Source organism: Phlebotomus papatasi, chromosome 3, assembly GCF_024763615.1.
Source record: "Phlebotomus papatasi isolate M1 chromosome 3, Ppap_2.1, whole genome shotgun sequence".
Taxonomy (NCBI): domain Eukaryota; kingdom Metazoa; phylum Arthropoda; class Insecta; order Diptera; family Psychodidae; genus Phlebotomus; species Phlebotomus papatasi.
In genome coordinates, this window is record NC_077224.1 from 10,504,463 (window position 1) to 10,526,548 (window position 22,086).

Genomic DNA, 22,086 nt, shown 5'->3' on the forward strand with positions numbered 1-22,086 from the left:
ACTTCTGGGATTTTCTTGTTCATGAATGAAAACACATCCAAGATCAAAATCCAAGTCAGGATACACATCTCTTCCTGCTTCCTCCTGAAAATATCAGATTCTTGGAATTTCGCTGTACATTTTGTCAAATTTTTCCAACAACCCAGCTTGGTTAGCACTTCTCACCTGTTTCCCCTAGGAAGTCACAGTTCTTCTGAAATTTTGTTGTGCACTTGGTCGAATACACTCCCCAGAATACTCAAGTTGGTCAGAAGATATCTTCTGATTCCTCCAGGAAATCACAGATCTTCTGAGATTTTGTTCTCTATTTGATCAAGAACACCCGAGATACTCAAGTTGACCAACATAAGTATTTCGGGCGTTCTTGACATAATATACAACAAAATCCCAGAAGATCTGTAATTTCCTGGAGGAATCAGAAGAAATCTTCTGACCAAATTGGGTATTTTTTGGTGTTATTGACAAAATACAGAAGAAAATCCCAGAAGATCAGTGATTTCCCGGAGGAATCAAGAGAAGTCTTCTGACCAACTTGAGTATTTTGGGTGTTCTTGACAAGATACGAAAGAAAATTTATGACTTCCTGGAGAAACCAGGAGAAATTTTCTGACCAGCATGAGTATTCCGGGTGTACTTGACAACAGATACAGCAAAATCCCAGAAGATCTGAGATTTTCTGGAGGAAGTAGGGGAGAAGTCCTGACAAAGATGAGTTTCTGGGAAGAATTGAGCAGGATATACAACAGAATACTTTGGTGCTGTCTACGATGACATTCTGAGATGTCTTTCTGTACATAAACATTCTAATTTCAAGAGTTTTTCGATGTTTGAAAGGAACTGAATCTCTGACCATAATGGTATTTTAATAAGTTGTAATATTGAAGTTTTTAATATTGAAGTCAATTTGTTCAGTGTGTAGGCAAATATTGAAATATGGGTTTCAATATTCGCTTCAATATTGAAGTTTTATTTCAATATCACTTTGAAATATTATTGCAATAATTTGCCTAGTGTGTAGACAGCTTAATTGACAAAAATCTTTATGGCTAACTATTATACTATTTGGACAGATCTACGGATAGCCTAGTCAGTTCCCTATAATGCCCTAGACGGACTTACGACTTAAGCCGATACACGGCTTTACGTAACTATAATCAAAATAATGATATGATTAACTTCCCATCAATTTCCCATTAACTAAGCCGTTTCTTGACTTAAGCCCAGAAACGGTTTACTCAGAAACTGACGGAAATGTAATCTATGTAAATGTTGACTTATGGGGGGTCCGTCGAAGATCTCGAGTCTCTAATTCTTACTTAGAAGCAATGTCTTCTATGTGCGATCGATGAATGTGAGTCAAGTTTATGAAATTTCTTCCACCCACAAAAGCGGCCTTCTTCAGTCCAAAAGGTTTTTACATAATATAAACCCTAATAACCCCGCTACCTCCTGTGATAGTCGTTTTTCAGAAAAGTGATAATAATTGTGCAAAATCGTATGAAGTATTACACAGAAAAATTACAATTTTGGACCTGTTTTTAATTTATGCTTCCTGAAACTAGGAAAAAAGGAATGGACTCTCAATTTTTTTCAGGAAAGATGGGATTTAATGCTAGCTATTACAATATATAGCCATATGTGATATTCATAAACGAATATGGGAGAAATATGAAGTGTTTGAAGGTAGCGTATGTGCGAACGAAGCTTTCTCCTACTGTAGATACATTTTGACATTCGACATACTTCGAATTTCGAACAGGAAGTACATGATGAAAAAAGAAGTGAAAATGTCTTTTCTTGGGCTTTTGAATCCGAGTTTTGTTTTTTTTAAACTCCAACCATGAATAAATCAAATGTCGTATCCCGTCTGACCAAGTAAGCGTGGATTATAGCCTCAATTAACCCCTATCTTTTATACCTTACTTTTAAGAAGCTCCCATACAAAATACCCCTTACTAAATATATGTGAAGGACACTGTTTTGCGCTCATGGTGGTGAAGAGCGGAACTACGAAAATTATGTTGCCGGCCGTGTTGCTCGACTGTCAGTGACAAGATGGAATATTTTCCAAAACATTTTATTTATTTTAAAATTATCACAAAGATTCTCAGTGTTTTTAGCGTTTTTTTAATAATAATAAATGTGCGTGAGTGCGTTTCGTCTAGAGAAAAGTGTCGTGGTAACTATAAACAAATTTCCAATGTTGAAATACGTGTTTTTATTTCCTTTCGGCGGTATTTTTTAGGAGACAATTTTTTTCAGAATAGTTTTTGCTTTTCTAAAGTGTTAAATCGTTCATCCTGGTTAAATAAAACATATCCCTGTCTTCGTAGCTTCTTTAATTTATATAAAATTTTAAGGTGAAATCAGGATGTGAAATTGATAGTTTCATTCCACCGCCATTGATATACGTGGCAAGATTCAGTCCTTAATTTGTGCCTAACACTCGGATCTTGCCGATAAGGGCTAAAATAGTGCCTAAAGCTGGGTGTTAATTAATGGCTCAAGGCTGGGTCCCCCTTACCCTGTGTCAGACGGGATAGTCAATAAATTACAGTAGAGTCTCTCAAATCTGAATCTCTCAAATTCGAACGCCGTTTGGATTCAAAATGTCAATTGTGAGGTTATGTTAGAGAGTTCGTATCTTGGTGAATGAAAATCATATTTATGTGCTTCTTCCTGAATGTTTATATACATTATGGTCGTGTAAAATGAAAAGGAAGTATGTTACCACTCAGACTTGCGAGAAAGTACGGGAATTTGATTCAAAGTACAATTTAATCTCACACAAATTTCGTTAGTTTTGAAAAAAATCGTTCGAATTTGGGAGGTGAGAGATGTCAAAAATACCCCCCGAGCGTTCGAATTTATGAGACTCTACTGTATTATAAATTGGTGCGAAAATTTAGTTTGAAAATTCGAAATTCATTTTGAACTTTTCGAACATGAATGACATTTTGTGGGAGGCGTTTCTGTAATTTATTCCAGTGATATGTTCTACGCTTATGCATTTTTTTCTGTGCCATTGAACGCGACTTTATGAGATATTTTCAGCTCCAAAAATGTTATTAAACCGCTCTCCATGTATATACTTTTTAGTCGAGACACTTTGAGAATCAAATTTTAGATGTGAACATACGAATTGATCATGTCATATTTCATTCGTTCGTTTAGTTTCTAATATTGAATGAATTAGCTAGTTTATTAATGGACTGTTCAGAAATGTAACTTTTTGATGACGATGCTCCCTCCGTGCTACCTTTAACTCTTTCGTCTCTTTTGGGACGAGAGTACCCAAAGCAGCATATGAATGTTCTGTGAAAAACAATGTTTTTGAATTATTCAGAACTGATAAAAATGCTATTCTTGTGGATGATTACAAACTATAAGGATGTCCAAATGTAAGATATTTTTTGTAGAACCTCAATTAATTCCTGAGCTTAGATATTTTTGATTAAAAAATTGTGAAATTGGCTTGCAGCATATGCTGCGGTCCGGAAAGAGTTAACTCTTTAATCAAGTTTTTAATCAAAAATATCTAAGCTCAGGAATTAATTGAGGTTCTACAAAAAATATCTTACATTTGGACATCCTTATAGTTTGTAATCATCCACAAGAATCGGATTTTTATCAGTTCTGAATAATTAAAAAACATTGTTTTTCACAGAACATTCATATGCTGCTTTGGGTACTCAGAGTCCCAAAAGAGACGAAAGAGTTAATAAGTTTCGTTGTAGACAGTGGCAGCATTTATCCAGATGACCCTTTAATTATGATCTCAGTTGAATGAATTTCCGAACGCTTCGTTCGAACCAGAGACATCCAATACTCTGTCCTCTGATCTACTGAAGTCCTCAAGAAAATAATAAGCCAAGACACATTCAAAATGCCCGATCACAGAATCAGTTTTTTCGCAAATCCAACTTTCTTCTAATCCATAAAAATGAATCAATAGTAAAGGAAGCGTGTCTTAAGGAATCAACTGGTTCTTTCCGTACAGAAGTAGATATTGAAAATTCGAAAATCTATTTGAAGATCGAAAAAAGAGACTTTCTTACTTCTTAATACTTTCGCAAGGTGGCGAAAGTTACATTTTTTTCGAATTTCGAAGTGTTCAAGTGTCAAAATGTGACGGTCTTCACATTTTTCTGAGGAAAAAAAAACAGAATAAAGTGTTTTTAATGTGATATTTGATAAATTTTCCCCACCTTGTTCGAAAATTTAGTATGAAAATTCGAAATTGAATTTGAATTCTTCGAACTTCAGCGGCTTTTTGTGCAAATAGAGTTCCATTTACCTTTTATCCAAGACACTATTGGAGAATCAAAATCTACTTCTGTTTGGCCTCGTTAGGTATCCTTGTAATTTCTAAAGGGGTAACTCGTAGTTTTAGCGGAAATTCTTTCCAATCTTAGCTTCAATAGCCGAGACCCCTTTGTCATTTCGGTCATTTTCGGTTAACTTCAGGTTGACTACTGCGATCAGGCTGCGTGTCATCTTGGGTCGGCTCTCAATGAGCTTCAGACGCAGCATGATGTAGCCAGGGATTTGATTGAGGAGTCCTATCAGAGTTTCAAGGCTGTCCTGGAAAAGTGCCGGGATAATGCTCTGAAGGAACTCAAAGTGCTCCATTCGGAGCGTGAGCTCAAGATAATGGATGTGCTGCACAATGTTGAGAAGTCAGTGGAGAAGATTGAGAATGCCTGTAAGTTCACGAAACGTGTACTGGATCAGGCAAATGCCCCAGAATTGCTGAGCCTCAAGAAATTGATTGGATGTCAATTTCTCAATTTGGTCAGCACAACGCCCAAGGCCGAGAGTAACTACTCGTTGGAGTTCAATTCGAACTTTGACAAATTTGAACGAGTGGCTCAGGAGTCTTTTGGGAAGTTTCACACTGAATCTAGTCCGGTGAGTCCGAAGGAGTGTACTCCACCACCAACATTGCCGGGAATGCCACCAATTCTGGTCAGTGGCAATCAACATGGATCCCAGAATGGATGCAATAGTAGTCAGGGAGCACTGACGGGATCTGTGACGGCTAGCAGTCCAATTTCTCTGCCGACATCCATGCAATCGTCCTTCGATGGGGACATTTCGGGGTTGGGAAATGGAAGTGGAAGTAGTGCTGGAAGTGGATTTGGAATGCCAGCAAATGTCTTGACGCCCGAATGCTCAACGGTTGTTGTTCCCAATGGAACTGCCCCACCGCCAGTGTCAACTGTTGGCGGTGCAAGTGGTCCAACTCCTGCCCTTCCTGGTCTCACACGTATCGCCGAGTACAATATCCATCAATTGGCCAATTTGGTGGAACATGCAGATCTGGCTGATCCCATCATTCCATCATCCAATCCTAGCCCTTCTCCCCAATTCACTCTGGCCGATGTTCTATCCGGCGATCAGAATGCATTCAATAATCTTCAGGCATTGGCTAAATTGGGCCTCAATAATCCCGGTATGACCAATAACAGGGAAAATGCCCAGAATATTGGTCGAATTGGATCTAATTGGAACATTGCTGGGAATTCTCTGATTTCCCGTGGACCATCTCCGGGCGTAGACAATATTCTGATCAATGAATTCGCTGGGAATTCCATCATGCCCAATGGGACATCAATGTCATCCTTGAGCGATGATCTCACCATTTCCAACTTTCAGTCATCAATCAGTGTACCAGGGCGCTCGAAGGCAACCCCAATGCAGATTAGGTGCAAATTTGGCTCACTTGGTGCATCAAAGGGACAGTTCAATTCACCTCATGGCTTCTGCCTGGGCGTCGATGAGGAGATTATTGTGGCTGATACGAACAATCACAGAATTGAGGTAAAACATGCACCAAATGCATATGCATCAAATGCATATGCAGCAAATGCCTATGCAGCAGATGCATATGCTTCACGGTATGCTCAAATTTCTTTTTTTTTTAAACAGATTTTCGAGAAGAACGGAGCATTCAAGTTCCAATTTGGTGTTCCGGGAAAGGAAGAGGGACAATTGTGGTATCCGAGGAAGGTAGCTGTTATGCGTCCAACTTACAAATTTGTTGTGTGTGACCGTGGCAATGAACGCTCACGAATGCAAATATTCAACAAGACTGGACATTTTATGAAGAAAATTGCCATTCGGTAAGTCGAGATAAAATAATAATAAGTATATTAATTTATTCATAATATTGGGAGAAAATCATAGAAATTTCAAGAATTGGGAGTTTTCAGGAAAACAAATATCTCCCTGTGATTTCCTACGATAGTTCTGTTTCAGTTTTAGTTACCAAAATATTTTCAGTGTTTGCAAGAAGGAGTTAGAAATAGCATTTTACCAAGCGCCTTTCAAGTTGGCCTTTTTATATGGAGCTATTTGAAGCCAATTCCTAAATTGATCTCGGACTCAGCTCACAGTGCTCCGAGGAACATTTCTTTTTAAACAAAAATTTAGTATATTTATCCCTCCATACGGAAAGGCATCTTATAATACGGAATAATATTATAATATCCTGGCGAAAAGCCCATATGGTGGCAATTCCGAAGCCAGGAAAGGACATCAATGATCCGAGGAGCTATCGTCCTATCTCTCTCTTATGTCACCTTTTCAAAGTGTTTGAAAGTATACTGTTGCAAAGGCTTGCACCCGCCGTAGAGGATAATGTGGTCAGGGAGCAAGTTGGAAACCGCTCTGGGAAATCCAGCTCTGGTCAAGTACTGAACCTCACTCAATACATTGAGGACGGGTTTTGAGGAAGGCAAAATCACAGGTGTTGCCTTCGTTGACCTCTCGGCAGCCTTTGACACAGTTAACCACAGAATTCTCCTTTCCAAGATCTACAATCTTACAAATGACTACAGCCTCGCAAGGATGATTGGAGTTCTTTTAGAGAATCGCAGATTCTTTGTTGAGTTCCGTGGTCAGAAAAGCAGATGGAGATTGCAAAAAAATTGCCTGCCGCAAGGTAGTGTCTTGGCTCCAATCTTATTTAATATCTACACAAATGATCAGCCACTGCCGTCTCCATCCAAGGCCTTCTTGTACGCGGATGACTTGGCTCTAGCTGTCAAAACAAATACGTTTGATGACGTGGAATCACAGCTCGAAGCCTGCCTTGCAGAATTTTCGAAATTCTACAAGGAGAACCAACTAAAGCCAAATCCCTCTAAAACAGAGGTAAGTTGTTTCCATCTGCGTCACAAGTGGGCCACAACTCGCTTGAATGTGAGATGGGAAGGAGATTCTCTGAAGCACAGTTTCACGCCCAAGTATCTTGGTGTCACCCTTGATAGAACTCACACATACAAGACCCACTGCAGTAATGTTAAAAACAAGGTGAAAACAAGAAAAAACTTACTGCGAAACTTGTCAACGCTCAGTGGGGAGCTCAGCCGAAACTGATGCGTACGTTTTAATTGGGAAAATTCGGTCACTTTGGATTGCAAGCGATGAAAAAGACACGGATTGACCTTATTGCTTTTCTCTCCTTTATTTTCCTTACAACGTTTCGGAGGCTTGTTTCCTCCTTCCTCAGGTATGGAAACTATTGGGGGGAAAATTGTTTGGCGGGAATCCTGTTATTACAGTGGGCACTGGGACTTTCACATTGGACATTGACATGTACACGGTCTAACACGAACCCTGAACACACGAATCTGATGCGTACGTCTGCTCTTGCGCTATCATTTTCTCTGGCAGAGTACGCAGCTGAAGTATGGGAGAGGTCTGCGCACGTAAAACAAGTAGATATTGCTCTTAACGACACCGCCCGTATAGTAACAGGGTGCCTAAAGGGCACGCCAGTGGACAAACTCTATCCCTTAGCAGGAATTGCTCCACCACGGGTGAGGAGAAAAATCAAAACTCACGCAAAACTCCCTGGCGGAGAGGGCTTAGAAAAGGCGGCCAAATAATAAATTTAAACTTAAGGATATAATTCATGTGAGCAACTGATATATTGACAAGTGACTATGAGGCGAATTTGCAGGCAAAGAACAAGCTTAGCTCATGCTCATTGAGCGGATTCCGTTGGTATCCAATCTTGCTTCCTTGATCTCCCTGGGGATAAGCTTATTGCATTTGGAAATATTCCTAATGTCGACTCCATATACCCACTCTACCCTTTCGTCTGTCTTTGGTTGTTAGAGCATTGCCAAGGGCTGTCATAGCTAACCCTTCTAATCGCTCCCAGTTAGCTGATATTCTTTACAATCTCATCAAGGGGTCACATATAATATTAATACCAAGAGTAAGAAAAAACGGAAAGAGAGGTGTATAATATGCAAAATTTCAAATGGAAAGCCAGTGATAAGCCTAGATCAGCTTATAGAGGTGCGATTCCTTCATTGCAAATTTGGATTGTGGAAAACTGGAACGATATTTAGACATAAATAATGCAAATTTCGTTTAAACTGTGTGTATAACTTATTTTTGTTTAAAGTAGATTATTTCGGAAACTGGTGAAATTTTGTACACCTCAAGCCTACAGACGGCTCTAAATGGATGCGTAAAGTTTGAGGCCTCTATTTCTCATAGTTTCCGATAATATGAAATTTGGATTATGTATAAATATCGTCCGAGTTTCCCACGATCCAAATTTGCAATGAAGTAATCGCACCTCTATAAGCTGATCTAGGCTTATCATTGGCTTATCTTATACAGGTGCAATTTCTGGGCTACAACATAAACATCAAATTTTCAAAATCGCATGCTTAGATTTCGAGATAAACTACAAAACGTGATTTTTAATCGGTTTAGAACCGGTTTGGATTTGGAACCAAATTTTGGATTTACACGTTTTGACACTCAGCAGATTAAGAAAATCATGTGCGCTAAAAATCGATTTATGTGAACGTCCCATTCGTCCGTTCGTTCCTCCGTTCATCCGTTTGTCCGTTCGTCCGTCCGTTCGCCTGTCTGTCCGTCCTGCCGTCTGTCCTTTCGACCATCCGTTCGTTTGACCATACATTCGTTCATCTCTTCGTTTTTCGTTCTTTCGTCCGTTTGATCGTTCGTTTGTCCATCCGTTCGTTCTTTCGTTCTTTCGTCTGCCCGTCCGTTCGTTCGACCGTCCGTCCATCCGTACCTATGTTCATCCGTTGGTCTATCCGTTCGTCCGTTCGTTCGTCCGTCCGTCCGTCCGTCCGTCCGTCCGTCCGTCCGTCCGTTCGTCTGTTTGTTCGTTTGGCCATTCATTCGTTCATCTCTTCGTTTTTTCGTTCTTTCGTCCGTTTGATTGTTCGTTCGTTCGTTCATTCGTTCGTCTTTTAGTTCTTTCGCATTTTCGTCTGTCCGTCCGTCCGTTCGGTCGATCGTCTGTTTGTCTGTTCGTTCGTCTGTCCGTTCGTTTGACTATATATTCGTTCATTTCTACATTGTTTCATCCGTCCGTTCCTTCATTCCTTCCTCCGATCGTCTGTTCGTTCTTCCTTTCTTTCGTCCGTCTGTCCACTCGTCCCTCTGTTCGTTAGCGAAAATATCACTGCTAGAAAATTTTTAGTGAAGAACCCAGCTGACACAAGATTGAAATGAGTCGATTACACTCACTTATTTAATGGATAAAAATATTTTTTTCTTTTTCTCAAACTTGAATAGTTATATTATGTTCCTGTAGTGACTATATTACAGGAAATAAAAATAAAAATATTATTTTAAGTGGATTATCTAGTTAGCGTAGTCATAACGATCCACATAGCGAAGCGCCCGGGTTAGCACACTTGACTATAGTGAAATTCACTAATTTTAAAAGGAACTAGTTTGAAAGACTTTGTGATCGAATTAGGATATTCACACATTCCTTTTCTCTTTATTTGTCCTGTGATGCAGCTACATTGACATTGTTGCTGGTCTCGCTGTTACAAATCAAGGACACATTGTTGCTGTGGACAGTGTCTCCCCAACTGTCTTTATCATAACTGAGGAGGGAGATCTTGTGCATTGGTTCGATTGCAGTAATCATATGCGCGAACCATCTGACATTGCCATTAGTGGTAAGGGCTTTTTTGTTTTTGGTGTAAAGGAAAATCATGGGGCAATATCTGAAAAAACGTTGTTTTTTCAGGCAATGATTTTTACGTGTGTGACTTCAAAGGACATTGTGTGGCTGTCTTCACGGAGGACGGCACATTCAAGTATCGTATTGGCAATGAGAAAGTCACATGCTTCCCGAATGGAATTGATATTTCAGACGCTGGAGATATTTTGATTGGGGACTCTCATGGAAATCGCTTCCATGTTGCGTGCTTTTCTCGTGAAGGAGTTCTACAATCAGAATATGAGTGTCCCTATGTCAAGGTAAGTGAAATTATTTTTCTTTGTGGTGAAATTCCATTGATGCTGGCAAAATAGGTCGCAGTAATTCATTGAAGTACTACACTGAATTTCGATGAATTGAACGATTTAGGTTATTCCTCTGTCGGTTTAATTTTGGTATGTGGATGACCTATTTTCCAAATTTTCCAACGTGTAGGTGTCACGCTGTTGCGGACTAAAGATCACATCTGAGGGTTACGTGGTAACGTTGGCCAAAAATAACCATCACGTTCTTGTGTTAAACACACTTTATATCCAGTGATTGTCGCGGAAGGAAGAATTCTCAAACCAAATCGTTAAAACATTTTATTGATCTCTTCGTGTTTATATTATAATTTTTACTTTTTTTTATTACCTTCACCTTCAATGCATTATTATTATTATTATTATTATTATACAGAAAGAGAAAAAACAACAAAATATTTTCCCCTTTTTAATTCTTATATGATAATAATATCTAGGGAAAAAAAACTTTTTTTTTTGTCTTAGATTTAGATGCTTCTACATTTTTTTTTATTAGATGTAATTAATAGAAAAACCTCAAATGGAAAAGATAGAAACTATTTTTCTTATTTTTTTCTAAAACAAAAAAAAGAGAAAAGAACACAAATGAGTCAATTTTAGAAACAATTACATTTTAATGTACGTCTTAAGATATTTATTATTGAACACGATTGAATCGCGTTTTCTTGTTGTAGTGAGGAAAGAAAAAAACAAAGAAGAGAAGCAAAAACAAACAAAAATTAGGAAAGAAATGAAGAAGAATTGACTGGTTCCATTTAATGAAGGATTTGTCTAATGATACGAATAACGCGCACTGTTTTTTTTTAAGTGTTTTTTGTCGACTCTTTTTTTTTTTTTAAAAAAACCTTCATCTCAAATGCTATTATTAATATTTAAAACATTCACAATGAAAAAAGAAGAAGACAATTTATGATGAAATATGTTCATGTAAAAAGAAAATTTGAAGTTTTTTTTTTGTTATTTTTTTGTCATTGTAATTTTTTAAAAATATAATACGATTTTACTAAAAAAAACAAATATATGACTGATTTATGTTTCTATATTAAAGTATAATTATGTAATAATTGTTATTCATTTTTTTTTAACTCATGAATGGAAACGACATGAAAGAATTTTATTTTTATTTTTTCAAATAATGTAATGAAAAAAAAAGTCAACATGAGAATTTATGCAATCAAAGATGCTACATGTGAACGGAACCGGTCTAAATAGATGTTAATAGTGTATTTTTTATTGACACTAGAATTTTATTTTGATAGATTTTGTCCTCTCGTACTGCATTCTCCTTTTTTTTTTATATATATTAAAATTAATCTATAAGGTGTGATGATTTTTGTGTGATGGAAAATTTTTAGGAATTTCTACAGAGCAAATTAAAAAAAATATATTTAGTTTGTAAGTTTATTCTATTTAAAACCTTAAATTGTTGAATTTGGGTGTTTCTTCACATGCTGATTCAATAAGTTTTGGGACCCCTTCAGATGAGGGTTTAATTCCATATTTTACAGGGTGGTAGGATTGGGTTTCTTTCGTAAGTTCCAATTGAAAATAATTTTAAGCCACGCCCCTTTCAGGAGTCATAACCAAATAAAAGTGAAATTTCTTAGAGAAGTCAGATCTGCAAATTTAATTGTGGACGAAAGAATTAGGTTTCCTCCCTTAGAAAATTTAGCCACGCCCTTCAGAAGACTTTGGCTTTGATTTCTTTGCCTTCTTTTTACCAAAATCGTAGACAGATAATCTATTTTGATAGATCTTTTTATAAAATTCAAAACACAATCAAAACACAATCACACAAAAAATTAATTAAATAAAAAAATATGTAGAAAAAACAGTAAGTAAAAAACTTAGCCACGCCCCTATTAGACCATTTTGCATTCTATATAAAAAACACATAAAAATTTTCATAGAATATTTACATGAATATTTATAATTATTAATTGCAAAAATAATTATTCTAAAATCACATAATACAGATTACCGGAAAAATTTATCATGGAGCGCTACCTTCCTTTTAAAGCCCCGCCCCCTTATTTTGTATTCTACACACTTAAAGTCACAAATTTTATAAGCAATAATGGCAATGGAAAAAACAAAATTGGTACAAAAACTTGATTGAAAGCGATACGGAGCTTACAGAAAAAACACCACGTCCCTTTTGATGCTTTATCATACTTGTTTGCTTTTATCAGAAGTCTTAAATTTTACTCGCAATATTGAATATTCAGAGTTTGATTTTCTATTCGATAAAACAAGAAAATTCCCTTTAAAACTTAAAATATTCCTTGTGCAGTCCCCGCCCACTTGTTTACAATGGACCAAGTGTAAGTCTTAATTAAGGGATAGCTCATAAGTCATAAGAGATCAGAGTGGCTTGAGTTCCAGGTTCACTGAAAAAATATAAGGGATTCCCAAGCTCTTTTTGAGATCCCTGAAAAAAAAATACAAAAAATCGCATGGATTCCCCAAAAAATTGTATTTGTTCCCGGGTTTTAGGTGGATTCCCTGAAGAAATGTATGGGTTTTCCGGGTTTCTTGAAAAACGGTCTGGGTTTCTAGACTCCCCGAATCCCCTGAAAAAGTACGGGTTGCCTGGAGAATCGTGTTTGTTCCCGGGTTCCTCATGGGGTCCTTGAAAAATTTTTGGATTTCTTGGGGAACCTTAAAGAAATGTGAGAGTTCTCCAGGTTTCTCGGAAAACGGTCGGGGTCTCTAGTTTCACCGAATCCCCTGAAGAATGTACGGGTTGCCCGGAAAATCGTGTTTTATCCCGGGTTCCTCGTGGGGTCCTTGAAAAATTTACGGGTTTCCTGGGTTACCTTAAATAAATGTGAGGTTTCTCCAGGTTCCTCAAATAACGGTCTGGGTTTCTAGACTCCCCGAACCCCCTGAAAAATGTACAGGTTTCCTGGAACATCGTGGGGTCCCTGAAAAATTTATGGGTTTCCCGGATAACCTTAAAAAATTGTGAAGTTTCCCCAGGTTACCGGAAAAATTATATGAGTTTCTAGGTTCCCTGAAAATTATGGGTTCTCCTGGTCCCATAAAAACGTGTGGGTTCCCATGGTTCCTCGTGAGTTCCTCGAAAATTGGTATTTTTTCCAGGGTTCCCCGTGGGTTCCCTGTAAAACGTATGGCTTTTCCGATTTTTTTTAAAGAAATGTGAGGGTTCAGGTTCACTAGAAAATTGGACGGGTTCACAGGATCCCCAGGTTCCTTTAAAAATTAAGGATTTCCCAGGATCCCGGAAAAACATAGGATCCTCGAGTTTCGCAAAAAGAAATCGTGAAAAACGTATGGGTTCCCAATGCACCCCGCGACTTGCTCGAGAAAGGGTATTTTTCCAGGGTTCCTTGAAAAAACATATGACTTTCCCGGCTTCCTTTGAAGAAATGTGAGGGTTCCTCAAGTTTACTAGAAAATTGCACGGGTTCCCAGAATCCCCAGGTTCCTTGAGAAATTATGGATTTCCCAGGATCCCGAAGAAACATGGGATCCTCGAGTTTCATAGAAAAAATTTGTGAAAAACGTATGGGTTCCCAAGGTACCCCGAGAGTTCCTCGAGAAAAAGGACATTTTTGGTCCAAGGTTCCTTGAAAAAACATATGACTTTCCCGGCTTCCTTTAAAGAAATTTGAGGGTTCCTCAGCTTCTCTAGAAAATCGTATGGGTTTCCAGGGTCCCTGGTTTCCTGAAAAATTATAGGTTTCCCAGGATCCCGGAAAAAACACGGGTTCCCCGAGTTTCCAAAGAAAATATTACGAAAAGACGTATGGGTCCCCAAGGTTCCTTGCGAGTTCTTCGAGAAATAGTATTTTTCTAGGGTCCCATGATTCCCGGATTCCCTCAAGCAAATATGAGAGTTCCTCAGATTCCCCGAAAAATTGCATGGGCTCGCATGTTCTCCAAGGTCCCTGAAGATTAGTGGGTTCACCGGGGATCCCTGAAAAATATCTGGGTTTCCCGAGGTTCCTGAAAAAACGTGTAGGTTTCTCAGGTTCTCTGTCAGTTCCCCGAAAAATTGTGTTTGTTTCCAGGTTGCTCGTGGAATCCCTGAAAAAAAAATGTATAGGTTCTCCGTTGATTACCAGGTGTCTCTGTGGGTTTCTTGAATTTCACGTGGATCCTCGTGGCTTCTTTGGCTAGTTTTGCCTTGAGGTCCTTGAAATTGGTAACCCTTTCTTCTTAATTATTATTTGTATGTATGCCTGAAAGTAAGAAAAAACCGAGGAGAAAATTAGGCTGCATCATGCCCTAAAAGGCAGGCCTACTTGCTTGATTTGTCTTCTCAAATAACTCCTAATTTTAATCCACTTTTTTTTTACAAAAATTTACGTTATTTTATTATAGGCGGGGTCTATTTAATAATGCATGAATTTATACTTCATTTGGTCAATGTTCCTAAAGGGGGCGTGGCCTAAAATTATTTCAAATGGCACTTATTCAAGAAATTCAATATTACTTCTCTGAAACTATATGAGATTGAACCAAAACGATATCCTCATCTGAAGTTAAGCCTAAGTTCTATTAAACGACGAATAAATGGGGAAACGCGTATTCAAGTCTTCATTTTTATTTGTCGCATTATTTGAAATGTCATGACACGCTGTACCAGAAATTTTTACAATGTGTGTTAATTTTTTATTTGTTTTTTTTTTTGGTATTAATAATAAGTAGGAGATATTTTACAAACCTGATTAATTGTTAACGTTACTGGGTAAGAATGTATTTTTATTGTTTTTTTTTTTAATTTTAAATTTTTTTGATTGACAACTAAATTAAAAGAAAAAATGAAAAGAAAATGAAATAAGACGGAGAAAAAAAAAGAAGTAATGTATAGCTGAAAACAATCCAAAGTATATATTTGATGATATTTTTTGCCTTAAATTTTACATATTATAACATTATAATAAGGAGTATTTTACTATATATTTATATATTATACATATACATTGAAGTACGATACATAACGCTTTTTCGAGAATTTTCAGTGAATGTATAATTTGAATAAATTAGAAGACGCGATGAGAAAATAAAAGGGGTACGGAAAAAAAAATCATCAAGCGAAGTTATGTTGAAAGATATTTATCAATACTATTTATAGAGAAAAAAAAAACAAAAACAAGAATTAAAGAATAAATCTGATAATGAAAAGAAACCCAATGATTTACAAATTTACACTAAATACACATCTTGTAATTAAATAAATAGTAAACGATGATGGGACGGCATGAATGGAATTATTAGGAAGCAAAAAAAAATGAATATTAAAAAATAGCGGTAACTTAATATTGAGAGAGAAACATGTTATCAACAATTTAAAGTTCCTCAAAGATTTTAAAGAGTCTAAATAATTGCTGATTTTTTTTCTATATACAAATTTTTAATCTAATTAATAAAAACTTCCATTTTTCAATCACTTGTATTATTTTTTTTTTATTATTTTTTTAGTTTTCTTTTTTATTGATTTTTTTTATAACTTTTACTGCTATTATGAATATTTAAAAAAAAGAATGAACAAATATTTGCACAACATTTTTTGTCCTACTTTTATTTCTTTTCGAATTATAAAGACGTTCAATTGATGAGAGATAAGCTTTTTTGTGATTTTTCTAATTAAAAAAATAAATAAAAGATGAAGTAAAATAAAACAAAAATATACCAGAAAATATAAAAAAGGGTAATAGGATGATCGTAGAAGAAAACTGTGAAGTCACGGTGAATAATTACAATAAGAAATTGATGATGAAAAAAACTCCGTAATAATTCTTAAAAAAAACTTGATTAAAAAAATATGTGTAAACTTAAAGGTGAAGCTAAAATGAAATTATATTTAAAAAAAAATAGACTTATGCTCAGGTTTATATATTCATAAATTTAGCCAGTGAAAATGAAAAAAAATGTGTATGTTAGAAAGAAAAAATTTTGGCGTTGACATTTTCGACCATATTATGGTGTAAATAGTGAAAAAGTCTTAAACTTAAGCAGCAAAATAAAAGAAAAAAACTGATTTTAGAAAAAAAAAGAAAACCCTCTGGTTTCATCAAAAGAAAAAATTATATTTCGATTTAATTTTCTCTAGAAGATAGAAAAAAAAGAATGTGAAACTCGACTACAATATCCTAAAAGAAAAAAAACAAACATTTACAATTTAATGAAACATAAACTTTAAAAAAAATTATTTAGAAGATAGAGAAAAGAACTACATAATAAGGTAACTCATAATGTCACAATATTTCATAGTGAGAAAAACAACCAACAGGAATAACAAAAGAACTAGGCACTGCAAAGAGATTATCAATATAGTCACAGCGATGAACACGTATTTAATAAAAAATTAATAATAATGATACAGTGCTATATAAATGATAAACTTCAATACATTTTTTTCTCTCTAGTGGTATTACAAAAAGTATATTTAAAAGAAAAGATCCAGTGAAAATGTATTTTAAAGATTTATGCAGCGCGCACACGTTTTAAATTTAGTGGATTTCATTCGAAAATAGAAAAAAAGAATTCAGCACATTGCCAATTTGTGTGGAACCTGAAAATTCAATTTACGTTCCACAGATTCACTGGCTTTCTGGAAACTAAGTCTGAACATAATTAATTCTCCATGGAAAACATGGGCTGCTGGGTCAATTGTACGCATGATACCGTTTTTAAAGGCTCGTAGTGAGTCGAAAACGAGTTGAAGTGCTCATGGCAATTGGTTGAGATCAGTGGCAAAGACAATCAGAGTCAATGTCCACATAGCTCAGTTGGTAGAGCATTCGCCTGGGTGAAGGCAGGCAATTTTTCCTCTCCCTGGGTTAAAAAAAAATCTTGGTATTACGTACCAAGCGAAAAGAAGCCTGTTCAATCACTTTCATAAGTCTGAACACGACTCAATTTTGAGTGTTCCACAAAACAAGTTCCAATTGGGATGTCACGACTGTGGAACACGTGGAACCTATTAAATCTTGAGTCCTGGCCTCCTGTCCGAAATTCGAAATTCTACAGTATTTCATTTAGTTTCAGAACACTTTGAAGAAGATGACAGCAAATCAATGCGCTATCTAAACGTCAAACAAATTACCTTCTTGGACTTGTAATAAGACCTTCCTTATTTGATTTAACTCATCTCATTACACATTCCTTTAGTTTAGAATTTGTTTAAAGGCTTCGATTAGTTCAATACATTTTTCAATACACTGTTAATTCAAGGCGGTGTCTCCTTCCCAGGGCCAGCGCCTCTGGTGGTAGAGGAGATTGCAATAAAGTTAATTAATCCTAAAATCTCTGGCATAAGACAGAAAAGCCTTTCCAACTGGCCAATGTTCCCTAGTTTTTAAAATATGGGTGCGAAGAGTCACATTTATTGAGAAACATAGGAAAAATTTAGTCATTACGAAGCTTGGGATCGTATGAAGCATAGGCACTTTTCCTTATTCCATTTTCGGAATTCTGAGGGGCAATTCACGAAAGTATCCAGACAAAATTTTGACTGGTTGCTGCCTGTTTTCCATGAGGCGAATTTCGCCTTCCCGTTAAAAGGCGCGTCTCCTCGCTAAAAATGGAGGGCGAACAAGGGTTTGGGTCTTGTACCTGCTGGAATTTCGGGATGTATCCAGACAATTTTACCCTCCAGCTCGAGACTGGAGGGTACGATTTCTTTTACTAAAATCTTATGAAAAAAATATTTATTTGCATTATTTTACTTAAGTAAAGATGCCCAGACACAACAATAATAAGGAATTAGTGAATTTTAAAATTTACTAAATCTAAATCTAAAAAAATGGGTTTTGGAAAAATGCAGAGATTAAAGGAATTCTTATTTAGGGATTTTAGATTCTAGATTTTTTTATTGGTAATACGATTTACTTCGGGCCTATATTTTCACTAAGTTACGACTTCTACAATGATATAAAAACAACCCTATTTGTAATATCAAATTAACCCTCTCAAGACCACCATGTGGCAATAAATGCATGCATCAAATACTAAATTTCCAACGTTTGAAGTAACATTTACCATGTTTATGGACAAAGAATAATATTTTTATTATCAGAAAAAATACAATTTTTTCGATGCTACTATTGAGAGGTAATTGCATTATTGCAATATTTATTTTATTTTGTTTTATATAAAACAATATAATTGTACTATTCAATCTTTAACAAACTTCATCAAAATATAAATAATTTATATTGGTATTTTGAAAATTTTCCTCTATTTTAAAATGCTTTGAATTCCTAAAATATTATAACGATTCATATATTCCAATTTTAAATAAGCGCCATCTGCCACTTGGGTTTTGCCTACTTTTCAGCGATAAAGACGGAGGGAAAAATGCTTTAATAGGGTTATTACACTTTTCACCACACCAAATTTGTCTCCGCTATATTCGCCGTCTCGTCAATTTTGTCTGGATATTTCGTGAATTGCCCTTCTGAACTACCTAATTCAAATTCTGAACTATGATAAAGAGTGTTAGGGTCACGGGCCCATGACATTAAGGTTAACAGCCTATGTCTGTTGATCCTCCGTCAATTCAGAAAAATTTTTGGGTTCGATCCCAAGGTGCTCGAATGCAAGATTCTGAATTTGATTCAGCCACCTCGTCCTGGGTCTGTCCCGAGGTCGAGATCTCCTCACAATGGCTTGCATAGCTTTGCTGGGGAATCTTTCTTCCTTCATGCATTGAAAATGATTGTACTATCGATGTTGTGACCTCTTAACTCGAAGAAGCAACTCCTAGACTCTTTGCTTCCCCCGTTTTTAATTTTATTAATTTGAATAATGTCATTTGACTGTCTTGAGGGATGTCAAATTAATCAATTTAAATTATGAGAGGTTATGTAATTTTTTAATTCAAAATGGCGGAGTGTTCCGAAAGTGCTATAAAATTCAAACACTATTCCGTTGTTTTCCGAACAGCCGTTAATAAACAATTCTTAACAAATCCGCGATTGTAGTTTAGGTAGTTTAGGGCTTCTCCTTAGGATCCCTCGCGGTATATAACAATTCAAATAAATTTTGTTGTCTTTCTGGAATAGGTCTTGCTTTTAAGGCTTGATTGTTGTATTAGGCCAGTTTACGACAAAAGGTTTTTTGATGTTTTTCTTCATGCGGTTTTTGGGAAGCCGGCGGCAGCCGTTTGCTCGTGCTTCATTTTACCTTGAAATTGTTCAATTACAGAGTTCGAATTTCTTAAATATAAAATAACATTGAAGACTCTGACTCTGACAATCGGTTATTTTCTTCTAATGTTATTCACCCGATAGCCGAATCGGTAATTTCCATTGGAATATCTTGGAAGTTCGAAAATTCCAGTATCCACATCCTAAAGTTTCTGTGGAACGTATTTGAAAGAGAAAGAAACACAATTTCCACTAAATAAAAAAGCTGTACGCGTTCCATAAATTCAAAAGGAAAATGAATTTTCAGCGTTAAAGGAAATTGAAAAACAAAAAGAAAACATCAATCAATCAACACCAATCAAATTTATCTAATAACAATAATGTGGAATAATAAGAATAAATAACGACATGGAGAAAGTGAAAGACCCTTTTTTCAAAATATCCTCATAACATATATTTATTCGTGTTGATGTTTATACAAAACAAAAAAAAATTAAACATTTCGACAATTTATAAAATAAAAAAAAATAAACATATTGCATCGCCCAAGAAATGGAAAAAAAAATGAAAATGTAGTGAAATTTTGCTAGAAATCTTGTAATGTTGTATTTTACATATCAAAGATAAGAAGAACAAAGATGAAATTTATCTAATTATAGAATGTCAATTTAATAAAAAAAAAAATGAAAAAAAGATTATGAAAAAAGGTGTTTTTTGAAACTGAAAGAAAAACTATCCTAAAAAAAATCTTTCTAAAAGAAGAAATTCTATTATTTCTTCATTCTCCAAAAATAAAAACTTTGTGAATTTCTTCTATTTATCAGTGTTCAATTTCTGAAACAAAATGATATTAATATTAAAGCATGGAACGAACTTACTTGCAGGATAAGTGGGAGAGTAAAATTTAATATATATATATATATAAAAGTAAATTGACAAAAAAAACAAAATAGTGCCATTATTTTTTTCTTAAGAATATCGATGTTTAATATTTTTTTTGGAGGAGAGAGAGAGTAGTTAGTAAGGATACTAAATAATTTAATAGACCTACGGATTGTGTATTTCTTCGGACTTTTTTCTTATCCAAAATGATGAGTAAGTAAAATAAGAAAATGTGCAAATAAGAATCACATGGAATACCGTGAAAGAACCACATAATTTTAATTTCTGTAATACACGTGAAAGTGAGAAAGAGAAGAAAAAGATATGAACATAAGCAATAATGAAAAAAATATTTACAATTTTTCTTATGTAAATAATATTAAGTGTTAAAAAGTGTAGGAGGGGGATTTACTAAAGAAGAAGAAAAAATAAGAATATTAAGAAAAAAAAAATCAAACTTTTCCTAACCAACAGTTTTAAAAATAAACAAAAGACACTGTAGAAAGTGTTTTGTTTTAATAAGAAAAATTTATTGTTAGGGAGTGAAAACAGGTTCAATCTTGCTAGAATTTAGTGTATGAATTTTTGAAAGTAATTGAGAAAAAAAACTAGTATGGCAGTTATACTTAATTTAGAAAAGGGATTTGTGGGCAAAAAAAACATGTTTTAGTATTTAATTTTCTTTTTTTTTTACTAAAAAGAAAAAAACAAATTCTAAAGAAATTGTTACCGTAAAAATATTTTAGTTTTTACAATTTTACAAAAATGGAAAAAAAACCAATGCCTATTCCTTGCATTTCATTTTTTTCGAAATTAACTTCGAATCTCATTGAAATTTACAGAATTCTTCCTCTTCCAACTTTTTTGTTTTCGAAATGTATTTATGTTGCTTCGGTTTAATTGTTCATACGATCAAAATGACATATCAAGATATACGCTTCCCTTTTTATTAACTCTAAAATATTCAAAGATATGATATTGACGGTTTCTGTCTATCTATAGCTATGTGAGATAAAAAAAAAACTTGTATATTTTTGTTTACAAACTCAGTGCAATTATTTTCATTCTAAACAATCTTATTTTGTTATTTATTCTAAGGTTTTTTTTTAGTACCGAATCTCCCACAATTTTATAGAAAAACTTTTGAGGTTTCTTATTTTTTAAATGACAAACAACTGTAAATTTCAATCAGACAAACTATTTATAAGTCAAGTGAAATGGGTGAAATATAGAGACAGGTATTGAGAAGTATCGATTTTTTTTTGCAATGTGCAAATAAAGGGCGGCGCACGAAACTTATTTTTTGTGTTAAAAGAATTTTTATGCTCACTTGATTGAAGAGGGAAAATCGGGAAAATAAAAGACATTGCCCTACTGTTGGAATCCGAAATTCTAAACATTTCATCCGAATTCTAAACACTGAATTGACAGCTCATTTTTTTTATATCTCGGTGTTAGAAACTATTTTCGAATTTAAATGAGTATGAATCTTTTGGAAGAAAATTGGAAAAGCTGAAATTTAAAGTAATCCGTCAGATATACGCAGAAAATTGACAGTTATTACCGAGTCATCTATACGTCATTGAATTATGATTAAAACTGATTATCGAATTCTAAACTTCTTGTTCAAACAAATTGACAGTTCATTTTTTTGGATCTCGGTGTTAGAAACTTTTCGAATTTAAATGAATATGAATCTTTTTAGAAAAAGTGATTTCTAAAGAACGTTGGAAAAGCTGAAAATTGAAGTAATTCGTCAGGTATT

At 35.1% G+C, this 22,086-nt stretch overlaps 1 protein-coding gene across 1 annotated transcript in view; it reads left to right on the plus strand.

Moving 5' to 3' along the window:
• LOC129806671 (brain tumor protein) overlaps positions 1-21,741 on the plus strand; it is a 29,523-nt gene extending 7,782 nt beyond the window's left edge. The window contains exons 5-9 of the mRNA XM_055855437.1: positions 4,468-5,823; positions 5,932-6,125; positions 9,808-9,971; positions 10,043-10,275; positions 10,451-21,741. Of these exons, the coding sequence (XP_055711412.1) occupies positions 4,468-5,823; positions 5,932-6,125; positions 9,808-9,971; positions 10,043-10,275; positions 10,451-10,555 (2,052 nt within the window). The 3' untranslated portion in view covers positions 10,556-21,741. The remainder of the gene's footprint in view (positions 1-4,467; positions 5,824-5,931; positions 6,126-9,807; positions 9,972-10,042; positions 10,276-10,450) is intronic.
• Positions 21,742-22,086: the final 345 nt, after the last annotated feature.